The sequence below is a fragment of the Sarcophilus harrisii genome, chromosome 4 (genome assembly GCF_902635505.1).
Source record: "Sarcophilus harrisii chromosome 4, mSarHar1.11, whole genome shotgun sequence".
Classification (NCBI taxonomy): domain Eukaryota; kingdom Metazoa; phylum Chordata; class Mammalia; order Dasyuromorphia; family Dasyuridae; genus Sarcophilus; species Sarcophilus harrisii.
This window is the reverse complement of record NC_045429.1, coordinates 351,167,819-351,195,277: the sequence shown is the minus strand read 5'-3', so window position 1 is coordinate 351,195,277 and position 27,459 is coordinate 351,167,819. Positions and strand designations below refer to the sequence as shown.

The following is a 27,459-nucleotide window of genomic DNA, read 5'->3' as shown; positions in this document are numbered from 1 at the left end:
ACGGGCGGGCCGAGCTCCGTCCTCTTGACCCACTTTGGTATTCGAATCTCAGAGCTTCTTTTTTACCGCGAGGGGGCGGTTATTTATTGTTTGATTGGTTTAAATAGCTTGGGGGGGAGGAGAGTTAGGGACGGTTTATGAAGCGAGAAACGCGTCTCCACTCCATCCGAACCCTCCCTTCCCCGTTCTCCTAATTTCCGCCACCTCATTCCCTTTCTCCGCCCCCCTCTTGCCCCGCCTTCCTGGGGCGCCTCGCAGCGTGGCTGTCGTAGACGCGTGCGCGATCCTCACGTTCCGGGAGCGCGCGCGCCGCCGCCCCCGCCTCTTCAAGTCGGGCACTGCCGTGCCAGTCGTTGGCTGCGGGAGGGCGGCGGTGATGACGGCCTGGCGTGACGGGCCCTCTGCGGCAGCGCCTCCTCCTTCTCCTGCCGCCGCCGCCGCCGCCGTCACCACCGCCACCGAGGCCTCGTCAGACTCATCATGAGAGGTGAGTTCCGGGGAGGCGGACGGAACTGGGGGCTGGGAGGCTTTCCCTGCTGGCTAAGTCTCACGGGGGAGGCCCCCCGCGTCCTCCTCCCCTCCTCTGGAGATTCCGGAGGCTCTTTGGTAACGTCCGGAATCAGATCCAAGAGCCTCACTCGGGCTTTCTGAGCTCTGTATAACCCGTCCTCCTCCCCTCCTGCGCCCTCCTTCCTGCTGACTCCGACCTTCGGGCTCCCGACTCCGTGCTTTTGCATCAGCTGTGTCCCGTGCCAGGGAATGCGCGTCCTTCCTCTCTCCGCCTCCAGGTTTCTCCGATTTCGGGTCTCAGCCGTGGCCGAATCCCACTTTTCCCTTCATTATAGTGCCATTCTTCTGTCGGGCACTTCCAGTCTGTCCTATCTAAAAGCCTGTATGTACACGGTTGTCTGCACATTGTCTCCCGTTTTAGATGATGAACTCTATTCTCTGCTTTTAGCAGTTTCTGGCACAAAGTAGGGACTTGGTGAATTGTCGTTGGCTTACTGGAGCTGCCTACTCCTGCAGAGACCTCCCTTTCCGCTCTGGACTCCCCTTTCATTTGGGGCGGGGTCTGTTTGGGAGCCAAAGCCAGGGAAATTCCCTTCCCCTGAGGAGATAGCGCTGTCCAGCCGGGGCCTCGGGGTCCCTGGCGGCTTTTTGTCTGCTTAGGAGGAAGATTTGGTGCCCCGCCCCCACTCACGTCTGACTCCCCTGTGCCAGTGGATCCACTCATGTAGTCACCGCATTTTTAAAAGGGTACAAACTTGTCATTTTACTTAACTCTTCAAACTGAAGGTTGACCTGGCAGAATTAATCCGTGACTGTCAACAAGTGGCTGTTTTATGGGCTTAGAAGTCATTTAGCTGCATTCTCTTAAAAAAAAATTAAATAGTGCTTTGCTGTTGACTGCAGCATTAATTATGGGTAATCATGCAAGATTATTTGGCTCCAGTCTTCTAGAAAGTTTCATGGGGTAGAACTCTAAACTGAGCACCAAGTTTACCATTTTATGGGTTGTATTCACCATTATGATGCTAATTAAGGGCAAATATTATTTTCCTAAGAAATTCCAGATGGTTTTGTAGTTTATCATTTGCCTTTCTAATGGTCTAGTAAGAGATTCTAGATGATATTGTTCCAATATTACAAACTAGCAATCTAAGGTGTTGAAAACTAAAAACTAATATAGTGAAAAGCTGAGTTGTTAGTAGAATTCAGCTCTTTTTTAGGTGAACATTGGTTGGGCATCCATTCTAATAGAGATTAATCTACTGCCTTCTCTTAGTAGGATTCATTTGTTGTTCAGTTATTTTCAGTCACCTGACTTTTCATTACCTGATTGGGGATTTTCTTGGTAAAAATACTGGATGGAGTGGTTTGCCAGTTCCTTCTCCAACTCATTTTACAGATGAGGTAGGAAAGCAAATAAGATTAAGTGACTTGTCTAGGGTCACACAGTAGTAAATGTCAGAGGCCACAGTTAAATCCAGATCTTCCTGACTCCAAGCCTGGTGCTTTATTTACCGTCCCACCTAGTTCCCTCCATGTTTGCACAAGAATTTTTATGTAGGAAATTAACATATGAGAACATTATGGTACTAGGTTTTTAATAAAGAACTAAAGAAGGAATAAGGATCTAGTAAAAAGCCATATAAACCTGAAATACCAAAAATAATACCTGCTGTGATTGTTAGTTCTGGCAAATAAAAATTGCTAAAGGGCAGTATATTTTCTCTGTTTTATCATAATTCTCTTCCCAAATATATTTTTTAAGTCTTTTTTTTTTTAATTATTTTCTTAGGAGATATAACCCTCAAACAAATAAATCTGGATCAAAGGAAAAGCAGTCTAAGGCCATGCAAGCCAGCTGTAGTCATCTTCACAATCTGCCAGGAACTGGAGGCAGTGAGACTGCCCCAGCTTCTCATTGTGCCCATTCTGTAAGAATGACTGGTGAAGGTGCTTGCCATCATCCTGGAGAAATTCACATCCAGATAAGCGCTGTACCTGGAGAGTGTGGTGAAAGTCTGAGCCCTAGAAACCTAAGATCTGCTTCCCAAAGCAATACCCAAGGCTGCATACACAGTCGATTAAGGAGTCATTCACACAATGAAGCAAGGCAACCTGATGATGTTACCATGGACCCCGGAGAAAATGGAAGCAGTTCTATCTCTGAGTTTCGCTATCTGTTCCGTTGGTTGCAGAAAAGTCTTCCATATATTTTGATTTTGTGTGTCAAACTTGTAATGCAGCATATAACAGGTATAATAGTGATTTTTGAGTAACTAATTGCTAAATTAATTCATTTATTTTATTTTATTTACTGGATAACTTAACATTCATTTCAGTTATTTTTGTTAGTTTTTTACAATGTGATATATTTTATTTTAGTTTATCTTAGCTTTCCATACTCCATTGCTAGCTTGAATACTTTTTAAACGTTTGAACATTTATTTTGCTATCTTGAAACTCCTGTTTGATTTTTTTTTTCCTTCCAAATAACTGGCACTTATTTTCTAACAGGCATTTCTCTTGGAATTGGGCTGCTAACAACTTTTATGTATGCAAACAAAAGCATTGTAAATCAGGTTTTTCTAAGAGTAAGTACAATATTCAGCAATTAAACATTTTTTTTAAAACACCAAATTTCTCTAGATTTTCATGCTAACTTTCGAGAGAAATGGAAAAATTAGATCATGTTAATTTGGCAGACATAACTGTATGCACTGTGACATTCATAAGGTTTCATTCTCGACTACATTACATGGATAATTTGCCTATCCTTTCGTTGCATTTCCTCATTTGATCAGAGAAGAAAGTATGTGATTGGAATCCTGATAGAGGAGTAATGCTTGATGGATTAAGCATTTTTAGGTTTTAAAAGATACTTTCTAACCTTACAGAAAGAGTTAAATGAACAAGTGCCTCTATTCTATTCTATAAACATTTGCCAAATATGCTACTTACTGTTTTAGGGTAGAATTGAGTTTAAAATAAATATATTGAACTTTTATTGGCCTTTCCAATGTTAAGAAAATCTAGTAAGGGTATCATAACATAATTGGTGAAGTAAATGATTGCTTGGAAAGTACATCCCTAAAATTGATATGGAAGAAGTGCACATGTTTAACATATGTTGGATTATTTGCCCTCTAGGGGAAAGGGAGGAGATAAGGGGAAGGGAAGAGAAGAGAAAATCTGGAACACAAGGTTTTGCAAGGGTGAATGCTGAAAATTATCTATGCATATGTATTGAAAATAAAAAACTTTAATAAAAAAAATTTTTAATTAGCTAATTTGACAGAAAAGGAAAATAATAAATGTTGGAAGGAATGTGGGAAAATTGAGACATTCAAAAAGTATATCCTCATATTAATGTTTGGAAAAATTGAATTAATTTGCCAGATTTCACATTAAGGCAACTTTACTACTATACATTTCAGCTATAACTCACAAGCAGAAATTAGTCCTTTTTCAGTTTGGCAAAGAGATTCTAAGTGTTTAAAAAAAAAAACAACTATATGATTTACCCAATAAAGTTAATTACTTTTTAAGAACTTAAGATGACTCGATACAATTTATAAAGTATTTTTGAATTGACAATTTTTAAAATGACCTTTAGAAAACCACTTTTATTGACTTTCAAATTCAATATTAACATTTTAAAAGTTCAACAAAATTATCTTCCTTTTTGAAGAAAGTGGAACTTTACCCCAAGTGGAATTTGTTTTGACCTTTTGTTGTACTTGGGTATTAGTCCTTTTATAATCTGTTTACATGTGAGCTAATCTACTTGAAAACGGGCTTTAAGACATTTTTTTTTATCTTGAGGAAAATCTGTATTTGCAAAATTTGTCTTAAAATCAATTTTGCCACTTTATTAAGAACTAAAATTACAAATTATAGTGACTTACAAATGAACCAGATGTTCTCTATACTTAAGGCAAATCATTCCATAAAAATAACTTCAAAAATCTGGAAGTGAAATTTAAAACTATTCATATGCATTTAAATTCTGGAAAGTTCAGTGATAAATCATAAAATGTGTTTTATTTTACAGGAAAGGTGCTCAAAGGTACAGTGCGCTTGCTTACTGGTATTTTTAGCAGGATCTTCCATTCTCTTGTATTATACCTTTCAGTCTCAATCACTTTATTACAGGTAATTGGAGCACATGTCCCATTTTTATGTATGTCAGTATTTTTTACTGGAAACTTTTGTCTTTTAGATATCCACAAAGACTTAACAGGCTGCTTCTCAGGTATCAAATAGAATTTAGAGCATTTAGAGCAGGGATCTTCAAACTACTGCCTGTGGGCCAGATGGGGCAGCTGAGGACGATTATCCCCCTCACCCAGGGCTATGAAGTTGCTTTATTTAAAGGCCCTCAAAACAAAGTTTTTGTTTTTACTATAGTCCAGCCCTCCTACAGTCTGAGGGACAATGAACTGGCCCCTTATTTAAAAAGTTTGAGGACCCCTGATTTAGAGACTTCATACCAAGAGCAGTTTGTACTCTGTTACGATGTAGAATTGAGGTAGAAGACAGTATTGTTGGATTTAGTTCTAGGCTTAATAAAGTAGAATCTAGTTGCATTCTTAAATAAAAGTGTGAGATACTTTAGAAGGTTGGTTTGTGAGATGGTAAATTAAACTAGATTATATGAAAAAGTGAAACCAAAAATTTATTTTAAAATTCCTGTTAAGGAATTGAAATTTTTAATTCATTATCCTTCTGAATCAAAATTTGAGATAATTTTGTCTTAGATTATTATTCTATATAAAGTGTTTTTAGCCAATTTTTTTTTTTTTTTTTTTTTTTTTAGCAATAGAGTAACACTTTTTCCCCCAAATAATAACTTGATGTATTTCTTTTGATAGCTTGATCTTTTTAAATCCTACTTTGGATTTTCTGAGCTTCTGGGAGGTACTCTGGATTGTGGGAATTACAGACTTCATCCTTAAATTCCTCTTCATGGGCTTCAAATGCCTTATTTTGTTGGTGCCTTCTTTCGTGATATCTTTTAAATCCAAGGTAAGAAACTATCTTCTATTCATGTGGGGAAAATGTTAATATTAAAAGGACTGGATTTAAAGTCCTCCTGCAACTTTTTTTTTTTTTTAATTAAAAACCATCAGATATGAAAACCCTAATGCATTTCCCTCAGTTATCTATATGTTGTTTCTATTTTGTGAATTATCTTGCAGCAGTTGTCATCTCTGGCTGACCATTCTCTACTACTAGCTGGGACTTGTTTAGAAAATACAAACAACGTTAGGTCAAGGAAATCATAGAGGTATAATAAATGCATCTATTACAAAGAAAAGTAGGCCTAAAGTCAAATACAGATTGAACTTTAGAGGAATTTAGATATCTTTCTCTATAGAGTTGCCAGTTAATAGTTTACTAATTCTTCAGTAAAATCTTTAAAAAAAATCTTAAAAAAAAAAACTGACTTTTTCAGTAAAAGACAGAAAAATAAGTAACTGAGAAGTTTTCTGGGATTTTTCATTTCTTTCATATCTTAATAGTTCATTGACAATTCCAGTTTTACATACTTCCCAGGTGAAGAGAGATATTCATGCTAAAATTTAAATAAAGTTGGATGATCTATACAATCATACAAGTTTTTTTTTGGAATTATTCTAAGTAACAGAATAGAGAAAGCTGGATTCCTAGGTTCCCATTCTGGTTCTGGTACAATGTGTCCTAGAAGAGATAGTTCTAAGCCTATTTTCTCATTTGTAAGTCAGAGGGAAACTGGAGGGGTTTCAATGTGTGATCTGTTCCAACTCTAGATAATATGATTCTGTGAAGTCTTATGATGATGAAATTTAGGATTTGACAATGATAAGTTTGTGTTCCTGTCTAATAATTGTCTTGATTACATTGTATTTTAAAATTAAGTTACATTTTATACTTTCTTAAAACAATATTGTAGAGCTGTTTAGTTTTCATTGAAGACCAGTTGACATATTTTTACTTTAATAATTCTTTCCTTAAAATTCTGTTTTGAAGTGAATTCCCTACATAATCTGGGAATCAGACTGTGATTATAAGATGAAGTATAACAATATCTATTAATTTCTTAAGTAAAGCTATCACTCTGGATTTTATTAGTAGTTATTAATATTTGTAGGAACCAGTGGTTCAGGTCCTGGTTCTGCTTTTTAACTGCCCATGTGATCATGGACAAGCCTCTTCACCCACTCTGGGATTCTACATTTCCTGATTGAAGAAATGGGGGAAGAGTAGATTAAATGATCTTTCTAGTCCCTTTAGGCTATTAGGATTTATAGAGCTGTGTATATAAAGTTATATACTTAAAACTCACTGTGGATTTATATGTTTTTTTTTTCTTTTTTAGGGCTATTGGTATATGCTTATAGAAGAATTATGTCAGTATTATCGAACTTTTGTTCCTATTCCAGTTTGGTTTCGTTACCTTGTTAGCTATGGGGAGTTAGGAGGCAGTGTAACAGGATGGAGTCTTGGGATTCTACTGGGTCTACTCTACCTCATTCTAAAAGTATGTAATACTGAATTTGTCTTTTATAAGTTTACTAAAAATCTTGTTAAGAAATATTTCAGGAGAGTGACCATTGATGGAGACAATAGCTGGGGTTCACACCCTGTTATTGACTAAATAATTACAGGCAAGTAAGTCACTTAACTTTGCTAAACTTGTTTTTTCTAATGTAAAAATATAAGGCAAGTAGTTTAACTGACTTAGTGTGAGAAGTTAGAAATTATATATGATATTGCTAGGTAGTGTTTACTTGAGGGTTCCATACTTTAATCTGAACTACCACTATGGTAAAGTAATAAAAAAATATATATATTAAGACCTACATAAGGCCATGCACTTTTCTCTTATTGGTTTTCGACATTATCATGTTAATTTTTACCTACAACAAGATTATAGAGGTATGGTGGACAGAGTATAAGGTGAAGTTCCTTATGTATATACCTGCATGCAGGTAGAACATTTATGTATTTGATTTGTCATTTGTGATTTTAGTTGACCCTATAGGATCATATCAACTTGGCAAAGAGTTGTTTTAACTCTATAATGAAATTGAAATCAAATTTGAGAGACAATTAATATGGAATTAAAGGAAGTTTTGGTAGGAATTTAAATTTTACATTCCAAAAAATGGATTTAGGATTTAAACTATTAGATTTTGAATTAGGTGATTTGGGGAATAAGGTGGAGGAGCATTATTACATAACTGAAAATTGCATTAAAGCTTGGAAAACCGTAGCTTTTTGTACCAAGTCCACTTATTCTTATTCACTATTTCAGCTTCTAGACTTTTTTGGGCATCTGAGAACTTTCAGGCGGGCTTTACGGATATTTTTAACACGACCAGTAAGTATCCCGTTTTCTAGCTACAGAAAACTATTACTTGTATTTTGTGTTAGAAAATGTTATCCTGATAGCATATTCTAAGAGGTACTCATAGATTCACATTGTGTTTGCATTTTCACCTTTTTTGTCATTGGGACTGTGGTAGACACAGGTTTTCTTTCTAAGCAGTCAGCAAGAATTTATTAAATGCTTAAGCACAGGGATAGTAAGAAAGGCAAAAACATATTTCCTGTCTTCAAGGAGCTTCTGTTCTAATAGCAGAGATAACATGAAAATAACTGTACACATAAAGATATATGCCATGAACATAGTTGGTAATCTCAAGAAGGCACAAGGGTTGGGTGGGAGCAGAAAGGCCTCTTGCTAGGCTACAGGTGAGGATGGAGAACATTCTGGGTTGGAGAGCATTCCATGCCAGTGAAAAGGCATGGAATAGGGAGATGCATGTTATGTGCCAAGAACAACAAAAAGGCCAGTATTGATGGACTGCAGCGTATATGGAAGGAATAAAGTATGAGAAGACAAGTCAGAAGGGCTCAGATCCTAAAGAGCTTTAAATGCTACACAAAACACCTTAAGACCCATTGGAATTTATTGAATAGGGAGTTGTATTGTGTAAGCAATGTTTTAGGAAAATCACTTTGTCAACTGAGTGGATGGAAGTAGGGAAAAGATTTGAATCAAGGAAACCTAACATGAAGACTGTTTCCACAGTCTAGGCAAAAAGTAGAGGCAGCTAAGTAGCACAGCAGTGTATAGAGCACTAGCCCTGAAGTCAGGAGGACCTGAGTTCAAATCTGTTCTCAGACACTTACCACTTCCTAGCTATGGGACCCTGGGCAAGTCACTTACCCCAATTGCCTCAGCAAAAAAAAAGTGATATGAGCCTACACCAAGCTGGTAGCTCTCTGAATGGAGAGAAAGGGTTACGTGCCAGAGATGTGATAAAAGGTAGAAAGGACAAGACTTGGCATCAGATTGGTTATGTGGAATGAATGTGAGAGAGAAGCTGAGGATAACACTGAAGCTGGAGGCCTGAATGACAGAAAGGAACTTGGAAATGTCCAAGAGGTACTATGTGCTGATAAGAAACTAGAAGAGAAATTAAGGCTGGATATATCGATCTGAGAAATTATCTCTGAAATAGAAATGATAGAAAAAATGATTATGAAACTCATGGAAGCTGTTGACACCACATACTGGAGAGGAAGAACAGGGGCCCCTTAGGAGATAATTCAGTGGGCAGGTCTGGGAAGATCCAGTAAAGAAGGCCCCTAGGAGTGGTCATCCAGGAGGATGACCAGGAGAGAGCAGACTAGGACATCAGACCTAGAGAGAAGAATCAGTCCAGGAGGAAAGGTTGAAATTTTAAAGGAAGAGAGATCAAGAAGGATTTGAGTTAAAAAAAAAAAAAAAAAAAAAAAAAAGCCATTATTATAAGGGTTACAAAGTTGTACCACAATTTCAAGCTACAGTTTTGAAAGAATCTGTGTCTAACAATTAAGAAACCTTTGGAGAGACCAGATTCAGTGGAGTAATGGAGTTGGGAGCCAGATTGAAGATTTAAATTCAAATGAAAAATATTTTGATGAACACTTTTCACTAGATGTTGATTGTTAAAATCCATATGCATTTTAAATAGACTTGTATTCAAAAGTCTATCAAGGAAGCTCTGTGCTGTACACATTAACAAGGATAAAGCTTATATATACCTAGGTGAAAGAGCTACATAAACCTTATGAGATAGTGTAGTTGACTTCTTAAAAAACAATACCTGACAATTCTGATATTATTGGGATGGTAAATGCTGTCTACATTCAGAAAGAAAACTAGGGACACTAAAGATGGATCGAAGCATAGTATTTTCACTTTTTTTTAATTTGGGGGAGTTTTTTTCCTCATGTTTTTTCTCTTTTGGTCTGATTTTTCTTACACAACATGACAAATATGGAAATATGTTTAAAAGAAGTGCACATATTTAATTTAAACTTTATCAAATTATTTGCTGTTTTGGAGGGGAGGAAGGTAAGGGTAGGAGGAACAAAAACCCGTAACAGTCTTGCAAAAATGAATGTTGAAAACTAGCTTTACATATATTTGGAAAAAATAAAATACTATTTTAAAAAAACAATTCCTGAAAAGATGAAAATTGCATGCCTCGCTCTTTGCAGAGATGAAAGACTCTGTAGGTATGGAGCATTGTCAGATTAGGTTAATCTGTTTAATTTTGCTCAGTTTCTTTAGCCGAAATATTTGCCCTGGAAACTCAGTTTAAAGTTTTTCAAGGTGTTTATTAATGTCTTAAAAAATTTATGAGTTTTTATTTCCCTTCCCTTTTCAGCCTCTATTAGCCTCATGCAAATTTATTAATTCCCAGTTAGCTCCTACTAGTATAAGATGAAACATTCTTTTACTTTGTAATAGCTAGCTGCCATAGGTAGGATTTTTAAATTTGCAAAACACTGTGTTTATGCTAACAACAGGGCTGTGAGATAGGTATTATCATCCCTGTTTTGCAGATGAGGAAACTGAGACCCATAGAGGTCAACAGACATGCCCAGGGTCACGCTGCTATTCAAACTCAGATCTTCTTGACTCCAATTTCATATATGAAAAAATCTTTGCAAAATCTCCCCTTACTAAGGTAATGATTCCTGCTCCCTCTATTATATGATTTCACTGCTTTCTGCCATTTAGATAAACCCTTTGGAGGTTTGTTCCAGATAGAAAACCCAAACTGACTCTAGAAAAGCTGCTAAAAATTTGACATCACATAGATTTTAGGAAGAAAGTGATGGAGGGGCAAAAACCTTAAAAATTAAGGAATATGAATGACAGAAAATAAAAATAAAATTTCTTATTTTTGTAGAGTTATGGGGTGACAGCCTCCAAGAGACAGTGTTCAGAAGCTGATGAACTTTGTTCCATCTGTCAGGCTGAATTCCAGAAGCCTATCCTTCTTATCTGCCAGGTAATTATAAGTTGCTTATTAAAACCATGCACATCCTTCCCATGGCACTCCTTCCATTACCCTACCCCTTGTGCTTAGTTTATGAAGATAATTGCAGGAATAATATAGAAATTAAATCTGGGGAACTAAAAATGAAAGCAATCTGGACATTTCTGGGGAGAAAACCCCAAAATTTTGAAATTGATTTGACTTAAATTTTTCATTTGGCAGTCTTGAAAAATACCCATATTTGAGCCAAAAGTGCAATTTCAAAAGCATAACTATCACCACCACTAACAGCATTGTAATTTGAATAATTAAACTATCATATGGCTGATGCTGTAAACAAAATTTTCAGTCAGGAGACCTATTTCCTGAATGTGCCTCTATATAGCAGTATGACTGGATTAGTTAGAATTTCTAAGAGTCTCAAATTTGTATCTAAATTGAAGATATGATCTAAGTTGGTCTGAAAATCCTATATAATGTAATAAGCATTTTAGATAGTAAAATGTTAAATAGAATGTTTACTAAATGTAAAAGTCAGTTCTTGCTTCCATTACAGCATATATTTTGTGAAGAGTGTATCACGTTATGGTTTAATAGAGAGAAAACATGTCCACTTTGCAGAACTGTTATTTCAGACCATGTAAACAAATGGAAAGATGGAGCCACTTCATCACATCTTCAGATTTATTAAATCCTGTCAACTGCTATTTGGTGTTTATAGGATGCTGGTTTTCATTTGATATTTAAGTAATGTGGGTACTGCTATAATTTAATTTTAAATGGATTTCCAGTGTTTTTTAATTCAAAACTAACTTTTAAGCATCCAAATCAGACATTTTAGACTATTAGAAACAAGTTAAAGGAAATTCTGTCTACAGACATGAAATTTTAAGAATTAAATGGGTAAAAAGCAACCCTGTGTTATTTTGATTTTTCTTCTAGTTCAGTGTTGTTCAAACATCACTTTCATCCGTGTATACTTAAAGATGTATGTAATGATAAATTGTTTTCAGTAGGTAGTTGGAAAACTAGTAGTAGTTTGTTTTGAGGAAATCGGGCATTTTTTCCTGCCAGAATTCGAAATTTTATTTTTCCGTGGTTTTAGGTACATGTATATAAAACAATTCTACCTTTTTAAGAGAGCATTAACTTTTAGAAACCCAATTCTGAATTATTCCTACTATTATTCTTATGCTCCCATAAGACATTTCAGTGTATTTTTCCTATGTTGGCTTTTAAGAATAACAATACCTATAAAATATTTTATAAAATTTATATTTTTAAAATGTAAAATTCTAAATACTATATTTTGTCTAAATCAGATTTTCCAAGTCAAAGGGACTGACCAGGGAAGGTATATTTTGACTTGTATTGTTAACTGTAACTATCAATCAATGAGAATAAATGAAATTTAAAATTTTTTGGTAGACTTTTTACACACATGCTGCTTGTCAACTTAGGTGTGCATTATTTTTGTTTTTATCTAGTGGTACTGACCTTGAATAGTTAAACAATATAATTTGTTGATGATATTATTACACCAAGAGCAAACTCCAAAAATTTACCCTGAATCTGAAAAGATTGATTGCATATTTTTAAAGCCACAAAATGATTTAATTTGTTTCAATCTTCTTTCTATCCACTTTTTTTTTTTTTTTTAAAGCACTGTTCCTGTAGTTCACTTTGGGGCTACTGTGCCCTTGAAAAATCAGGCTTTCTTCCTTTATTAATTATTGTACAGCTTTTGGGCTATTATTTTGTAACTTATTTTTTAGTTACACAAAAGCTAATATTTCTTTTGACTTAATTTGTTCTACACATGAAAAGAAAGCATATTTAATCCCTTTACTTCCCTGAGGAAATGGTATTGAAGTATTATCAAATGAGTCAGTGCTACATAAATGGAAAAGTTGTCACCTTACATTAGTAAGCTAATTCTCAGAATTATATTTTCATTCTTGGAAGAAAACTCAATTAAAGAACTTAGTAGAGAATTTTTATGCAGAACAGACTTGTCAAAAAGTTCAAATTTTGTATCAAATCATTTTCCTTTTCGTTTAAGTTTTATAAAAATTAGAAGAATTTTCCATTTTTGCTGCTACAAATTCATGAGTTGTTTTATGATTTCTGTAAAAGTAGCATATCATATTGCATCACTGTATTTCAAGGAATATATTTGTACTTAATGCATTTTTCCAGGGTTGGCTTTTTATTAAGTCAATTTTCTGTAAGTTCTTTGTTTTAAAAGCTTGTTAGAGCATGGGATGAAATCTTCCCTTGAAAGTTTCTTGAAATTGTGTTCTAATTGGTATTTAATTAGAGTTTTTACCCATGGTGCCTTTTAAATTTGCAATATGCCTTAACTGGGCAGAGGAGCTTCCTTGCTTCCTATAGTTCCCCCAAGAGTTTGCTAAAGTTGGTAGGGTGGAGGGATCTTTGTTCTATCTGCTAAAGCATTAGAGCTACCAGTTTAAGAGCTAATATTCTCTGCAAACTCCCTTAATTTGACCCACAAATTGCTATGGGTGGCCCTAATAAAAAGAAATGTAGAGAAAATTGCTAAGTAAAATTAGATTGGGCTGTGTATCACCTAGATCACAGATTCTTTAGTGGGGAGGAAGTGGGGTGAAGAGAGGCAATTGAGATTTAGTGACTTGTCCAGGGTCACACTGCTAGTAAGTGTCAGAGACCTGATTTGAACTTGGGTCATTCTGACTCCAGGGCTAGTGCTCTATCCATTGCACTGCCTAGCAGCCCTCTAGATCACAGGTTATTAATCTGAGATCCATGAATACATTATAAAGAACATTTTGCTAACTGTCTTTCAATATAATCAGTTTCCTTTATAATACTATATATTTTATTCATTTAAAAACATTACGATTAAAGTTCCGTTCCAGAAGGGCCTGTGACACTAAAAAGTTAAGAAATTCTGGGATGGATTGTATGATAGACTAATTATAGGCAGGAAGATCTGCATCAGGCATTTGGGGGGTTTATACTGTTGTTCTTCCATTTCTCAATTTATTCTTGGAATGTCATCTCTTTTTATAAGATTACTATTTATACCTCAAATAATGCTTTATTAGCACCACTACTGCCCTCTTCCTTCAGCAATTTTTCTCTCCAGTGGAATTCATATTTTGTGCTACCTTTCCACTTGTATATTGTTATGTTATAGTTATTTGTCTCAGATTGTAAGCTCTTTGAGGGCAGGGATTGTGCCTTATATAAATTGTGTAGGATGTGGTAGCTCAGTGCTATTACACAGGTAACTAATAAATATTTGAATTTGAAGCCAGTTTGGGACTAAAAAACTTGAACAGCACATGATTTAATGTTGTCTTAACTTTTTCTGGTTAAAACTCATCACTATAGCACCCATAAAGCATCTAGACTCCAAGTCATTTCTGCTACGAGTTCTCTCTGTACGAGTTCCCAACAAGTCATACCTATACCTATCTCTATTTTGAAGTTTTACTTTACTTCTATATATCTATACTTCTATAGCTAAGAACAATGACAAATTGGGTAGCATGGGACTGGGCCATAAATACCCTAGTGAAGTAGAGAGACACTCTTATGCTAACCTTAGGAGATGCTGAAGGTGCAAAAGAACTGGAGTACATTTCTTGAAACAAAGCCTACTTTGTCTTCTCTTAACACATTCATTATGAAGGCGGGGAGGGGGGAATCCACTATTTCACAAAAAGGTGCAATGTTAATCTGAGAACTACTAAAAGCAAAGTTTTAAAAACTATTATCATATACAGAAGTCTCCCTTTGCAGGATGATCCTATGTACAACCCCTAGATGAACTCATGAACTTTCTTTTCTCTCTAGCTGTGATTTGTCTCCTCAGGGTCTCATTTCCTACCTATCTTATTTTTAACTTTATCTTGTATGCCTTTTAGAAATTAAATCTTCTCTTCCTAGCTCAAAATTATTATCTTCCTCGCTCAAAATTATTATCTTCCTCATAACTTTTCTCACCACTTTGGACTTTTCATAAATCTTATTCTACCTTCTATTTTAATTGTGTAAATATGTCATCTTTGTAGGCACTGTAGGCATTCATGTGTATTTTGTGTCAGCCATTTTGTTTTGTCCCAATGATTTAGCGCCCAAATATTTTCAGAATCTAATAAAAAGGAGGGATAAGTGGAGAGGGAGTAAGAGTTTTTGTTTTTCAAGTCAGTTTGTTCTTTGTCTGCTAGTAGTTTAAATCTTTCCCCTCTCCATTCATTTCTTCTCTTCAAATGCCAGCCAAAATATCACTACTATCACTGATGACAACAAAAAACAGTCTTTTAGCTGATGCTTCATTCTAGCCCTTAAAGTGGCTTAAGGAAAAGTGAAAGTCCTTTGTAAAAAGTAGTAGGAATAAAAGGGGAACCAAAGAACTTACTTAAGAACCTGTGTAAAAGGCTAATTCCCTATAGTTCTTAAAACAATTGTCATTTATCTACTTCCTGCCCTACTATAGTAGTCCTTCCAAGAACGGGGTGTAGTGTGCTTGCTGTTGCAAACCTTCCAGAAAGTGGAGATTTATTCCTTGGCTTCCCAAGTTAGAACCCTCATAGAAACATTTAATGCACACACATGCATTTTAAATAGCTCTTTGTGCCTGATCTAACTGTACAAGACATGGCTTTTTTTTTTTTTTTTAAAGAGATTTGCCTACCTTCCATCAATAATTTGTTCATACATGTCAATAATTGCAGTAAGGAGACGGACAGAAAAATAGGAAAAAGTACTGGCCTTAGGGGATCCGGTTTCAAATCCCACCTCTGTTTACTACTTGTGTGACTTTGGGCAAAGTCAGAACTTGGTTGAACCTCAGTTTCTCCAGCTATAAAAATGAATAATATGTCCTCTGAGGTTGGTTGCAGCTCTGGATCTATTAAGCTTAAAATTCAAAACTTTCTGAAAATTACTGTACTTAAGCATTGGCTTTCTTAGCGTGACAATCAAATCTACCAACCAGCACACAATTAACTTTCAAATAGCACTGTTTATATGGATTGGTTAACAATTGGAACCATAATTTTAATAATAGTTGCCCCTTTTTTTGATAGAAAAGCCAGTTGTCTAATTTGAACAATTCATACATGCATAAGACTGGCTTAACCATAAACATTAACCATATTTGTCCAAATTGCATACATCCTAATTATTTCTAACTAGATTTAGGACAATAAATAAAATGACTTCTAGTTCATGTTCATTCAAATTTGCATTTAATTGCTATTTACATCATTCATTCTGAAATAAAGTATATTTTATTACAGTAAACTAAATACAAGATGAAAAGCAGAAAAGGTGTTCCCCTCATACCACTCCTAGTAAGGCAGCTGAATAATTTATTCTGGTAGATGGATGCAAAGCCAACTTGGGATAGCAGAAAAAAAAAAACCATTGTAAAAAGCAAACACAATATAGGTGAACCATCCCCCTTAGATGTAACAACCATATCCCTTTAAGACAAATGAACAGTTCTGCATACTCTTTCCCAACAAGAGACATATGGATCCAAATACTTTTTGTATATATTTGTCTTTTTCCAGACTGCTAGTGATACAACTAATAGAAAAGGAGATTTGGACTTCAATGATTCACCACATTTTCCCACCTCCCATCACTTCTTGAATTTAAGTAAAAAAGTCACTATTTTAAATATTGGCATCAAAGAGCTAATCCTTCATAAATAACCCTTAGGGCTATATAAATAAATTTTAACTAGTGACCACATAACTACAAATTCCCCTAAATACTATGTCCTTTGTTAATATGAAGTTTGTAGCTTCATCATCTTTCTGTATGCAAATTCCTTTCAAGATATAACCATATATTACCTAGAATGTAATAAAAGTTGACATTGTGGCATATCAAACATGCATCTTATCCCAGGTATGTCTACATCAAAAAATAGAATTGGGGGTAAGGGGAGAAGACACCAACAATTTATAAGGATTAAATCAGATTAATTGCAATAATTAGAAAGGGAAGGGAATGGATACTTTCTAAAAATCTCAGTAATTTTTTTCTAAAAAATTCTGGTACAGATTAAAGATTTAATACTTTACATAAAGTGGGTTTTGTAAACTGCTGAGATTAATAAAGCTATGACACTATAAATCCTATAAAATCAAATCAGCGCATGAAGCTCAGTGATTACATTGTGGTTAAAAAAAAAACTTGTATAAAAAAATTCTATAGTTGCCTTTTTAAAATAAAATTTTAAGTGACTAAAAGAAAGCACTAGATTAAGCTCTATATACTAGCACTTACCTGAAATAATCATAAACTAGATTGAAGTTTCTCCTAGAAAATTTAAGACTAGTAATGACTCTAGACTTTAAACTACATTTGAATTTTTACAAATAAATATAGGATTCAATTCAACAAATGTTTTTTAAATGGATGTTTGTTGAATTGAATAGAATAAGCCATATTGCATAGGTGTGTGCTTGCTGTCTGTGACACCATGTTTTCACAGTCATGTCAGGGATATCATCATGAAAAGTATGATTTCTTAGCATGTGACAGCATGGAAGTCAAGTTCATTTTTAATGGCCATTAAGCTGGAGATAACACACATACACACACACATCCCACACACACACCAAACATCACACACACACTAAGTATGTGGGTATATAGTTAACACTACTTGTGTGACCAGGAAAAAAAAGATTGTTATTTGTGTCACTCTTACTAATTTTAAAAAGATCATATTATGAATAGGATATATAGCTAGCCAATCACAGTGCAAATGTTCTTAGTAGGACTGAAGGAGACTTTTGGTGGAAGAACATTACTAGAATTTGGCCAAGTACATTGACAGTATGTTCATATGCTTGGATACAAGCAATAGAATGTCAAAAGTTCATAATAAAACCCCTCTGCCAATAGACGTGACCATCACTGAGTTCTACATTTTTGCCAAATGCCACAAATAAACCAAAAAAAAAAAAAAAAAACAAAAGATGTTAGTCATTGAAGTTTAATTTCTGTCCTGAACAACTATCCATCGAGCAATACTGGGAAGTTCTCAAAAATACCTGCTGCAATACAAAAAAATTTAAAGAAAAAACTTTTTTCCCCCAGATCCAAAAAAACATTTTCAAAGTGGAACATTTAACAATCATTTCAGATACTGCCACAAGTGGGAAAAAAAAAATTACTTCTAAATCCACTTTTGGATACAGTGGCAGGATTTCACTTTTATTTACTGAATTTTAAAGCAAATCTTGTCTTTTACCAACTGGATTCAATATGCATAAAGAATTTTATGGCTTGGATCCTATGGCTCAAAAAGGTTTGGCATGAGCAGTGTATTAAAAAAAATTCTTATGGTTGTGAAACATAAGCTGACTTTGCACAGTCATGAACTAATGACAAGACATGACAAAAGAGTGACAAGACAAAACTGCACTTGCATGGATCATCTGTTACATCAGTATGCACCTGAGCACACACTCTTATAAAGCTTTGCTGATATTAACCCTTTCATGAAACCAACTAAAATCATGGAAATGCTTTCTTTAAGGCAGGACATTTAAGTAAGGTAAAGTTACCTTTATTTTTATCCTTTGTACCTGTAAGTACAGAATTTATGACAATTTAAAAAACCAGTGTCTTTGTAACATGTTTACTAAATTAAGTCACTAAGGTCTCTTTACTGTGGAAGACATTCATCAAAAAGGCCATCTAACACTTTTACAATCAGAAAATGCTTAAGCCCCAACACAGGAAAAAAAAAAAAAGTATACTTTTTTTCCATTCTTTTTAAACTGTTGAGGAAAAATGGAAATGGAGGGTAAACACCATACACAGTAAAAGAAATAAAAATTTAAGATCTTACCAGTTAAGCTGTAATGAGATTACCTAAAACCCGGAGAGCAGATTCTTTCCCCAAAGTATCCTCAGTCCCATCTTCCCTGATTCTGCCTGCCCATATTTTTATCCTGACTCCCTTTAGGGCACCACAGACTAACCATATTTAGGGTTTTGAACCAAATATTGGTATAAGACTAGATGGTGATTTTTTTTTTCCAGTGAAATGCAGGCCCAGGACAAGGATAAAATACAAGGCATAGAGTTTATGTCTATCCCATAGCTTCCAGTTAAGTTTAGAATATAGGAATACTGCCAGTGGAAATGACTGCACGGATCCATTTTCTCCTAGGATTATGAGGAAAGCTCGCCCCCAATCCCTCCAACGAGCCAAAGCTGTAGTTAACAATGATTCATTTACCATTTTATTTCACCAAAAGAAGAAACAGAAGTAGTCTGGCTTTCTTCACACCAATCATTTTGCATTTTAAAGTTTGGGATGCTTTTCCATAATGAGCTGAATCAAAAATCTATTTGAAAAATATATATTTATATAAAAAAAAGATTCATTAAGTTTTTGCACGTAAAACATCAATTGTTAAATTGTATCTCTTATCTTTGATTCCACACTGCTGGAAAAAAGTTTGACCAAGCTTGCATGCTAATTTGTCCTCATTTGCAAGTATAGGCATTTTATATTTTGCCCAATGAAAGAGTTAGCCTTTCTTGACACAAGCATGACAACAGTGATTCTGAGGCAACATCCTACCCTTAATACTGTCAGTTTGAAGCCATCAACATGAAAATCCTTGATAAGGTGAGAAGATGTCACTGGGAATCAGTTAACTGATGTGCCTATAATTCGGCAATACTATTTTTCTTTAGTCTTTTTGCACCATTGATTGATTTAAAAAAAAGAAAAGAAAAGAAAAGAAACACCCATGTTTGTTGTTCCTCTTTCCAAACTGTCCTGTGCAATATGACACTGGCCCTTTGAGGCTGTCACCCTTTGAGCCCTCATATTTCAGTTTGTAGGATGTTCACGTCCCATTGTTTTTTGCCTGAAATTTGTTGAAAATGTTGCTGTCATAGATTCATACGCAAGTGTTCTGGCCGTTTAGAAATCATAGGAAAAGCTTGTTTTTTGTATGGCCCAGAGTTAGGCTGTCGGATTGGAAGTGGTGCTGATGCCTCTCCACTCACCGTCACATCCATTTGTTCAATTCCACTCGTCTCCATGGGATAATCCACAGGTGTCTGAGTAGTTGCTGCACTGGCTGAAGCACCTCTTCCCCAGAAATCCCCAGGAGAAAATTTGACTGGGCTTTAAGACAAAGTAGAAATAGCACTTAGTAGCTGTCTCAAAGGTAAATAATTTACACTAAAATAAATTCGATGGTATTCAAGGACCTTCATTTCATTGTTTTATATATTAACATCACATGTGGAAAATAAGATTAAGGCTATTCCTTTTGAGACACTATATAGCAAAATTAGCTTTTATGCAGCAGCAGCAAATATTTCACTTATCTTCTACCAATCGTACAATAGGATGAACAGAAAATGTTGCACTAAATTAACTGAGTGAAAAGACAGAAGAAAATGAGAAGCTTGCAAACTTTAAAGCTTGACAACTATCAGCTAATATTACAATGAGAATGGGAAAGCTCATCCACCTCTCCTATAGAGAAAAAAGCTGTACTATGCTGACAGATACCTGACAGGTGTCCGAGGGCTACCAATGAATCTTCGAGGTGATCGGATTTTTGGTTCAAATGAAAATTTTTCTTTCACACTTTCAAGTACAGATGGAGCCACATATGTAAAACCCTGAAAAACACATCAATAGGCCTGTGATAATATGTATATATATATATATATGTATATACGTATACATATATATATATTACATGTAATTTAAAAACTTATTTAATGACATACCAAATATAAGTGCATCATAATCATCAGTCTATATATATACTCTCCCACCCAATCCTATTTTCATACTCGCCAACCTCCTCCCAGACCTCTCCCTAAACACATGCCTCAGGAAAACAGATTTCTACTGAAAACAGGTTTCTTATATACCAAAAGCAAAAACCCTGTCGTACCTCAAAGGGCAGAAAAGCAAAGAAAACATGTACTCTACAACATGATTATGCATAAGACAGATGTAAACAATATTTATGTTTCCACTCAAGTTTTTTTTTAATAGGAACTTAAACCAATACACTAAATTTCTTATGGGCAAGTCAAAGACATCAACAATGTTCTGACTTTTAAGCCCTGAGTCATAATACATGCATCTGCTTCATCTGGCATCATAAAAGAATGACGTTTCACATAAATGAAGTTTTCTATATTTAAGTGAAACGTACCCATTCAAGTGCCAAAACTAAAAATAATTTAAATGGAAATCTTTCTAAAATCTGATGGTTGTACACCTGCCTGCCTTCTTAAACCCAAGGACAAACACAATTTAGTTTTTTCTTGATGACTTCAAGCCATCACCATGAACAGTTATTGTTGTAGTACATAATAATACAGAGTCTGTGTCTTCTTTTTAGTTTTTCTGTCTCTTACCTCACTGTCAGACTGTCACTTCTCAGGCAGGCACACTGAGACAGCAGTTAACAGCCCCACCTCCATCCCACTTCTAAATTGCTGCTTCTAATCTGCTGTAGGCTGGGAAACCAGATAATCAAGCTGGTTGAGAATTGTGTGATAAATATCATAAGGTCTTACTAAGAGTAAGACAAAATACATGACGGTTTTTAGTGGAAGTGCTTTGCGACCACTACTTCTGGAGCTCAAAGGCCTTTTTCCTCATACTTCCAGGTTTGGGGCTGTGTCCCAGAGGCTTGAGATTGCTCGAAGGCTGACCTCTGGATAAGTAAGAGGAACACTTTAGGCACAAAGGTCCAAGGGCAATATAACAAACTTTAAAAGATTTGGTCCATTAATATCAAGTACAAGTGTTATGATAGCTAGGCAATACAATAATAAATTTCCATTGAAATGGACTGAATGCAGTATTTAAATTTTACTACTGGAGAGGAAATAAAGATCTCAGCCAGAGACTAATATAACCTATGTGAAATTCACTTTTACCACTTTTGATTTCTTCCATCCTTAAATAAAATACTTCCAGATGTTGTTTACTGATGGCAATTACTACTCTAGTTGAAACACTGTTCTGCATCACTGAAGGGAAAAGTTCTTTGGCTAAACCAATTTCTGAGAAGAAAATGAAGCACTTTCATTTTTTGTAGCAAATAAAAGAAAAAGTGATATTAATTTCCTAAAACATATCCTTTTATTCAATGATACTTTTGGCAAAATTTAAAGAGTTCAGCACTACACCAGACCTAGAACTAATTTTTAGAAACCTTTTCTAATCTCATGGTTTTTATTCCTTACCCCCCATCCCACCCTAGATAATGGATAAATGTAGTAAAAATATGGTTAAGAAAAAATGACAAGTTAAAATATGATTAACTTATTTGAGATCTTCAAAAACATCAAAATCCTCTAGCAAATAAAGGATACAATTACAAACTTTCTGGTATTAAAATGTTATATATTTGGGATTTTAATCGTCCCCTTTCTCTAAAGACTACTATCCCTTATCCCCAACTCATAATTGGGAAGCTATAAAATAACATTTTCTACTCCTTACCTACTCTCTAGGTAGAAGTAAGGTGATAAGTTAGCTGTGAAAAGCATGCTGCTGGGAACAATGATTTTTCTAAACTCTTACATCTGCCATGTATGGTATTGGATTAAGGACCACTTTTTGGAGTTCAAATGCACTGTTATGGGGAAATTTTCTAAAAAGAATCTCTTAAGTGACTTAAATGAGCTATAAAACAAGAAAGAAAACCACCACAAAATAACTTTTTTTTGTTGAGGGACACTGTTATCTGTTCATTTCCCAGAGATGCATGAAAATCTTAACTTACCAGAAAGACCTGGTTGGCACTTTCACTGAGAGTTGAGTCATCTGGGCTGTCAACAGGTGTCTGACGTGTAAACTTTGAATCAAACTGGCTCACATCCTCTTCAGATTGCTTTATAAAAATAAAACAGTAAATAGGCTATTTCAAAAAATCTTGTATTCATCTGTGAAACTTCTAAATGAGGCTTATAGTGCTATTTTGGCTTTAATAAAATTCTAGGATTTGCTGGCTCTTAACAGATATTGATACTGAAAATGGAAGTATGAGTATCAAGAATGAAAATCTGCAAAATGTTTTAAATGTGCTTTAAAAAACTGGTAAAAAAAAAAAAAAAAGACCTATTAAATAGTTGACACTTTTTAGACCCGTGTATATCATATTCCAATAGAATGTCTGCTCCTTGAAGACAAAGGACTGTTTTGTTTTTCTACCTTTGTCTCCCCAAGACCTAAGTATAGTATTTTACACATGACAGGTGCTCAATAAGTTTCCTGTCTTAAAAAAAGATATGAGAGTCACCTTAATTTATTAAAGTCAGTTAACAAGCATTCATTAACTCACTTCCTGAGTACTTAAGGCTTAAACAATGGGGTTGAAAAGAGGCTATAACTATTAACATTACTAATAAAACAGATATTCTTTTTCTCTTAGGGAAGATAAAAGAGAGGTGAGTGTGGGGGAAAAAGGGAATGGAGTGAGGATCTCTATCAGGAAAAGCCTCCTGCAGAAGATGAGATTTGCACTGTCTTGAAGGAAGCCAGGAAAACCAGAAGGCAAAGGTGAGGAGGTAGAGCATTATAGGCATAAAGGGGAGTCAACGAAAAGGCATGGAATAAGGAGATAGGAGCATAATGTTTTATGGACAGTTAAGAAGACCAGTACTGCTGGATCACAATAAGTGAATGGGGGCTAAAGAGAAATAAAACAAAGTTAGATAGAGACTAAGGAGTGAAGTGTTTGAAAAAATCAAACATGTTTTTAAATTTGATGCTGGAGATAGAAAGGAGCCACTGGAGTTTAGTAAGTAAAGAGCTAACATGACTAGATCTGTCCTTTAGAAATATCACTTTAATGGTTCAGTTGAGGATAGTTTAATGTGAGGGAAGATTGAGGGAACAGTGACTAAGAAGTTATTGCAATAATCCAGGTAAGAGATGATGAGGGCTGAATTAGAGTCGTAGTTCTCTGGGTGGAGAAAGGCAATAGATTGGATATGTGAAGTAAATGTGAGAGAGGAACAGAAGACTACACCAAGGTTGTGAGCTTGGATGAATGAGATCTCAGTGCTGTCCTCAATAGTAACAAAAGTTTGAAGAAATAAAACAATGAATTGTTGAGTTTCAGAGGACCATATGACATCCAATTTAAGATGTTCAGCTTGTGGGCTAGAGCTCATGCTAGATTTAATTACAATTAAATCTAGAATCATAATTTAGATTACTATTGGTATTAATCTCAAGAATTGTTGCCCTGGAGATAGTCATTACATATATCAAAGACCAGTAGAGGTAAAAACATTTTTTAGTCCAAATCTGTCATTTGACAGATTTTTCAAATTCAAAGTGACTCGCCAAAGTCACTCGAGCAATTTGTGGCAGAACAAGATCTAGGATTCATTATTCTCTTGACTTCCTATCCATCTTCATCTGTCTTTAAACTTCCCAAGTAATAAAATACAGAATCTACTTTGAGAGAGTAAATTTATTCTTATCACCTACTCACTCCCAAGTACATCTAATGTGATTCTTACTAAGAGACAAAATTTTCTTGTGGACAAAAAATTCAAAGTGATTCATTTAAAATAGGCCAATTGAAGGTGAGATAGTATGTGAGCCTATCTCTGAAAGGAGCAAAAGATTCCAGGAGGGGAAAGGAAAGAGGTAAAGCATTCCAGGCATTGAATAAATTGTATCTGTATCTTGGAATTCTAACCAATTTCTAGATTAAAGGAAATATCAACAGGAAAAACTCCGATGAACACTAATTCACCTGTTCATTACTTATTTGAGGAGTTAAGACTGTCAATTATTAAAACTAAAAAAAGCTTTGGAAAAACAAGGTAAAAATTTCCAATATCCTGAATTGGTCACAAAGTTTCTAAGCAGCATTCATTTCACACATGTGAAAGCATTCACTTGTGGCAATAGTTCTTTAATACTTTACAAAATGACATTTCCCAAGAGAGGTAAGAATAAGACAAGTTTGTCTAGAGTTAATAACAGAATAGGAAGTGACAATAGTTCTTAATTTGGAAATGCATCATTCTCAACAATGGGGAGCCAGATTCTCCCAAGTATTTTTTATACATACCAAAAGAGGTTTAAAAGGGGGCTCCACCTTCCGAGCCAGAAGTTCTTCCCAGTTAATGTGTCTGAAGAAAGGATGAGCCTAAAAAAACCAGAGAAATAATTGACCAAGTCCAATAAATTCACTATGATTTAGCCTTTCAAGCATGGTCAACATTTCTACATTCACCACTTTAAAATAAAAATGCATCTTCCATAAAATAGTTGATGAGAATCCAATGTCCCAGTTCTTACCTGAACTTCTCCAGCATCGCCAGGACCAGCTCCAAGACGTGAAGCAGCATTTCTTTTTAGCAGCTTTGAGAGGAAAAAGAAAAGGTGAATGATTTAAAACAGTTAACTCTTATGAACACTTGTTCATAGTTATTAAAATTATAGTATCTATTTTTCAGTAATTTCTTGGGGATATTATTGGGGGGAAAAAAAAGAAAAGTTTCTGATCAAATATGTCTGTATTTTATCTTCCAGAAAAGCATGGTTATTAGACCAATGTCAATAATCATTTCATTTCTTAAAATACCGATTATGTACCAACTAAAATGGATTAAAGTTTAATCCTACTTGTCTGTCTCAAGCCAACTATATATATTTTGTGTTTATGTTTGTATAAGTGTGTATATTTGTATATATTTGAAGAAAACCTACCTTTTTAAGCAGATCTCTGGCTTCTTGTGTGAGGTAGGGAGGCAAATTAAGTTTACATTTTAGGATTTTGTCAATCGTCTTTTTTCTGTTCTCCCCAGTAAATGGAGGCTGAAAGGAGAAAGATCAGAGTAAAAAACAAACAAAAAAAAACAATTAAAAAAGGATTTTAAAAAATAGTTTCACAAATTTATGTTCCAAAACAACAGTTTTCATGCTGAAAAATAAGCTGAGTGCTAAATATATGGAGATTTTATAGATGCTAAGCAAAAGCTTAAAAGTTACTAAATTAAGCAGATTTAGATTTCTTGACCCAGCCTTTATCATTGACTTGCTAGGCAATTTTGGACAAATCACTTTAGTTCTTTGCCTGTTTCTTCATTTGTCCCTGTAAGTTTCACAGAGGTGTTCTCAGAATCAAATAAGGAAAGAGAAAAGAACTTTAAAAACCAAAGTTTGCTTCTAATATCTCTGAGGACTTGCTTTGAAAACAACTTAAAACCATACTACATTTGTTAACATCTCTCTAAACAGTATGCTTGCTCCCCCATCACTGATTCAACAACTACCCGCCATAAGTTGAAAAGCATGCAGTCTTTAACTGTGCACCTACTGCTCCAGTCAGCATGTCATACATTAATGCCCCCAAACTCCACCAGTCCACGGCACGATTATGACCACTTCTCATCAAGATTTCAGGAGCCCTATGACAAAAAAAAAGAATCCACCTAAGGACACTTGATAGGATATCCTTTAAGTTAATTAGCATTAAAAAGAAACCATATCTGAAATAATTCTACTAACAATGTGAACGGTTACTTAAAGCCGGAAAAATTTAGCTATTACCCCCAGACCACAGTTACATTGCTTTCAACATGCAGCTCACATGTATTCTATTGTTCCACAGAACGTGTGTGTGACTGTTCCATCATGAATGGATTCTTTGCATAGTCCAAAGTCCGTCAATTTCACATGACCTGAAATGAAAGATGATAAGCAGGGTTATTCTGAGAACTGTAAGTATGTGTAAAAGAGAAAACAAACACACAAAAACAATCTGTTTAGATGAATCCTATGTTTAACTTTTTCTTATCTTTTAACTTTTAAGCATCCAGTAAAAAGTATTATGAATTTAACTTAATCTTACATATTCTCATAAAATTGGAATGTCAAAATATGAGATAGGGAAGCCAACATTTTCTGCTACCAAAGTGGAAGCAAGGAATAATAGGTTAGGAAGGAGTGGATGTCCATGCATGTCTCCCATTATGAACTCACCTAAAGTACATTATATCCATTGAAGATACCATCCTAGGTTGAAGATACTTTTTGTTAATTAGTTATGGGTCTAGGGATCTAGTTTACATATAAAGACTGAAGCAGATTTCCAGCCTCTCATGCAGAAATGCAATAATTGTATGCAAAAAATTATGACAAAAAAGCCTTACTTAAGGCAATAAACAGATTTAGCGTTAGTCATCAGTTTATCAGTGAATAAATGAAATTGCTATGTGAGACAAACAACCAAAAACATATATCTCACAGTAAATGGCACTTTCATCTCAGGCTCTTCCTTTGCTTAAATCATTAGAAACCCCTTAGCTATTTGCTTTCTTATTCCTCAGATAGGGTGAAGCCATTAGGCCTCCTGATCTGTGTGTAAACCTACCATGTATTCAAAGTAAGAGAAATGACATATCTTATCAACATGATGTGGGAATTAACATCAAAAGGCGATTAACCTAATAGATTACTCTAATGTAATTTATTTCAGAATTCAGAACCATAGCTTAAATACTGATACACATACACAAAAGAAGAACTGAAAATCAAAAAGGCAACAGATCCCTTGCCCAAAAGATATAATGAAGAAATCCACAG

The 27,459-nt window shown here is 35.0% G+C and overlaps 2 protein-coding genes across 6 annotated transcripts in view; one reads left to right on the top strand and one right to left on the bottom strand.

Moving 5' to 3' along the window:
- RNFT1 (ring finger protein, transmembrane 1) lies at positions 1 to 26,739 on the top strand. 3 transcript variants are annotated; one of them, XR_004233891.1, is made up of 10 exons: positions 5 to 487; positions 2,303 to 2,763; positions 3,025 to 3,101; positions 4,562 to 4,662; positions 5,382 to 5,535; positions 6,869 to 7,030; positions 7,808 to 7,873; positions 10,743 to 10,844; positions 23,282 to 23,409; positions 26,486 to 26,572. XR_004233891.1 is itself a non-coding variant. In XM_031966517.1 (9 exons), the coding sequence occupies exons 2-9, from the start codon at positions 2,358 to 2,360 to the stop codon at positions 26,510 to 26,512; spliced, it is 1,095 nt and encodes a 364-aa protein (XP_031822377.1). In that variant the 5' UTR covers positions 1 to 487; positions 2,303 to 2,357; the 3' UTR covers positions 26,513 to 26,739. The 3 variants fall into 3 exon arrangements, 2 of the variants coding, with proteins under 2 accessions (XP_031822377.1, XP_012403502.3); XM_031966517.1 differs by lacking the exon at positions 23,282 to 23,409 and having other exon boundaries at positions 1 to 487; positions 26,486 to 26,739; XM_012548048.3 differs by lacking the exons at positions 23,282 to 23,409; positions 26,486 to 26,572 and adding an exon at positions 11,389 to 14,998 and having other exon boundaries at positions 24 to 487.
- The window catches only part of RPS6KB1 (ribosomal protein S6 kinase B1), a 31,873-nt gene continuing 20,329 nt past the window's right edge, over positions 15,916 to 27,459 (bottom strand). For all 3 annotated transcript variants that reach the window (XM_023502134.2, XM_003767915.4, XM_023502135.2), the window contains exons 8-15: positions 26,465 to 26,555; positions 26,192 to 26,282; positions 25,582 to 25,689; positions 25,171 to 25,233; positions 24,941 to 25,018; positions 22,634 to 22,741; positions 20,389 to 20,501; positions 15,916 to 19,995 (exon numbers count right to left, since the gene is read on the bottom strand). In XM_023502134.2, the coding sequence (XP_023357902.2) occupies positions 19,758 to 19,995; positions 20,389 to 20,501; positions 22,634 to 22,741; positions 24,941 to 25,018; positions 25,171 to 25,233; positions 25,582 to 25,689; positions 26,192 to 26,282; positions 26,465 to 26,555 (890 nt within the window). In that variant the 3' untranslated portion in view covers positions 15,916 to 19,757. The remainder of the gene's footprint in view (positions 19,996 to 20,388; positions 20,502 to 22,633; positions 22,742 to 24,940; positions 25,019 to 25,170; positions 25,234 to 25,581; positions 25,690 to 26,191; positions 26,283 to 26,464; positions 26,556 to 27,459) is intronic.

Bases quoted from the DNA above. Each gene is read 5' to 3' on its own strand.
- RNFT1 (XM_012548048.3), top strand. From the start codon at position 2,358: ATGCAAGCCAGCTGTAGTCATCTTCACAATCTGCCAGGAACTGGAGGC. The intron at 2,764-3,024 runs GTATAATAGTGA...ATTTTCTAACAG, and splicing joins TGTAATGCAGCATATAACAG to GCATTTCTCTTGGAATTGGG. The intron at 5,536-6,868 runs GTAAGAAACTAT...TTTCTTTTTTAG, and splicing joins TGATATCTTTTAAATCCAAG to GGCTATTGGTATATGCTTAT.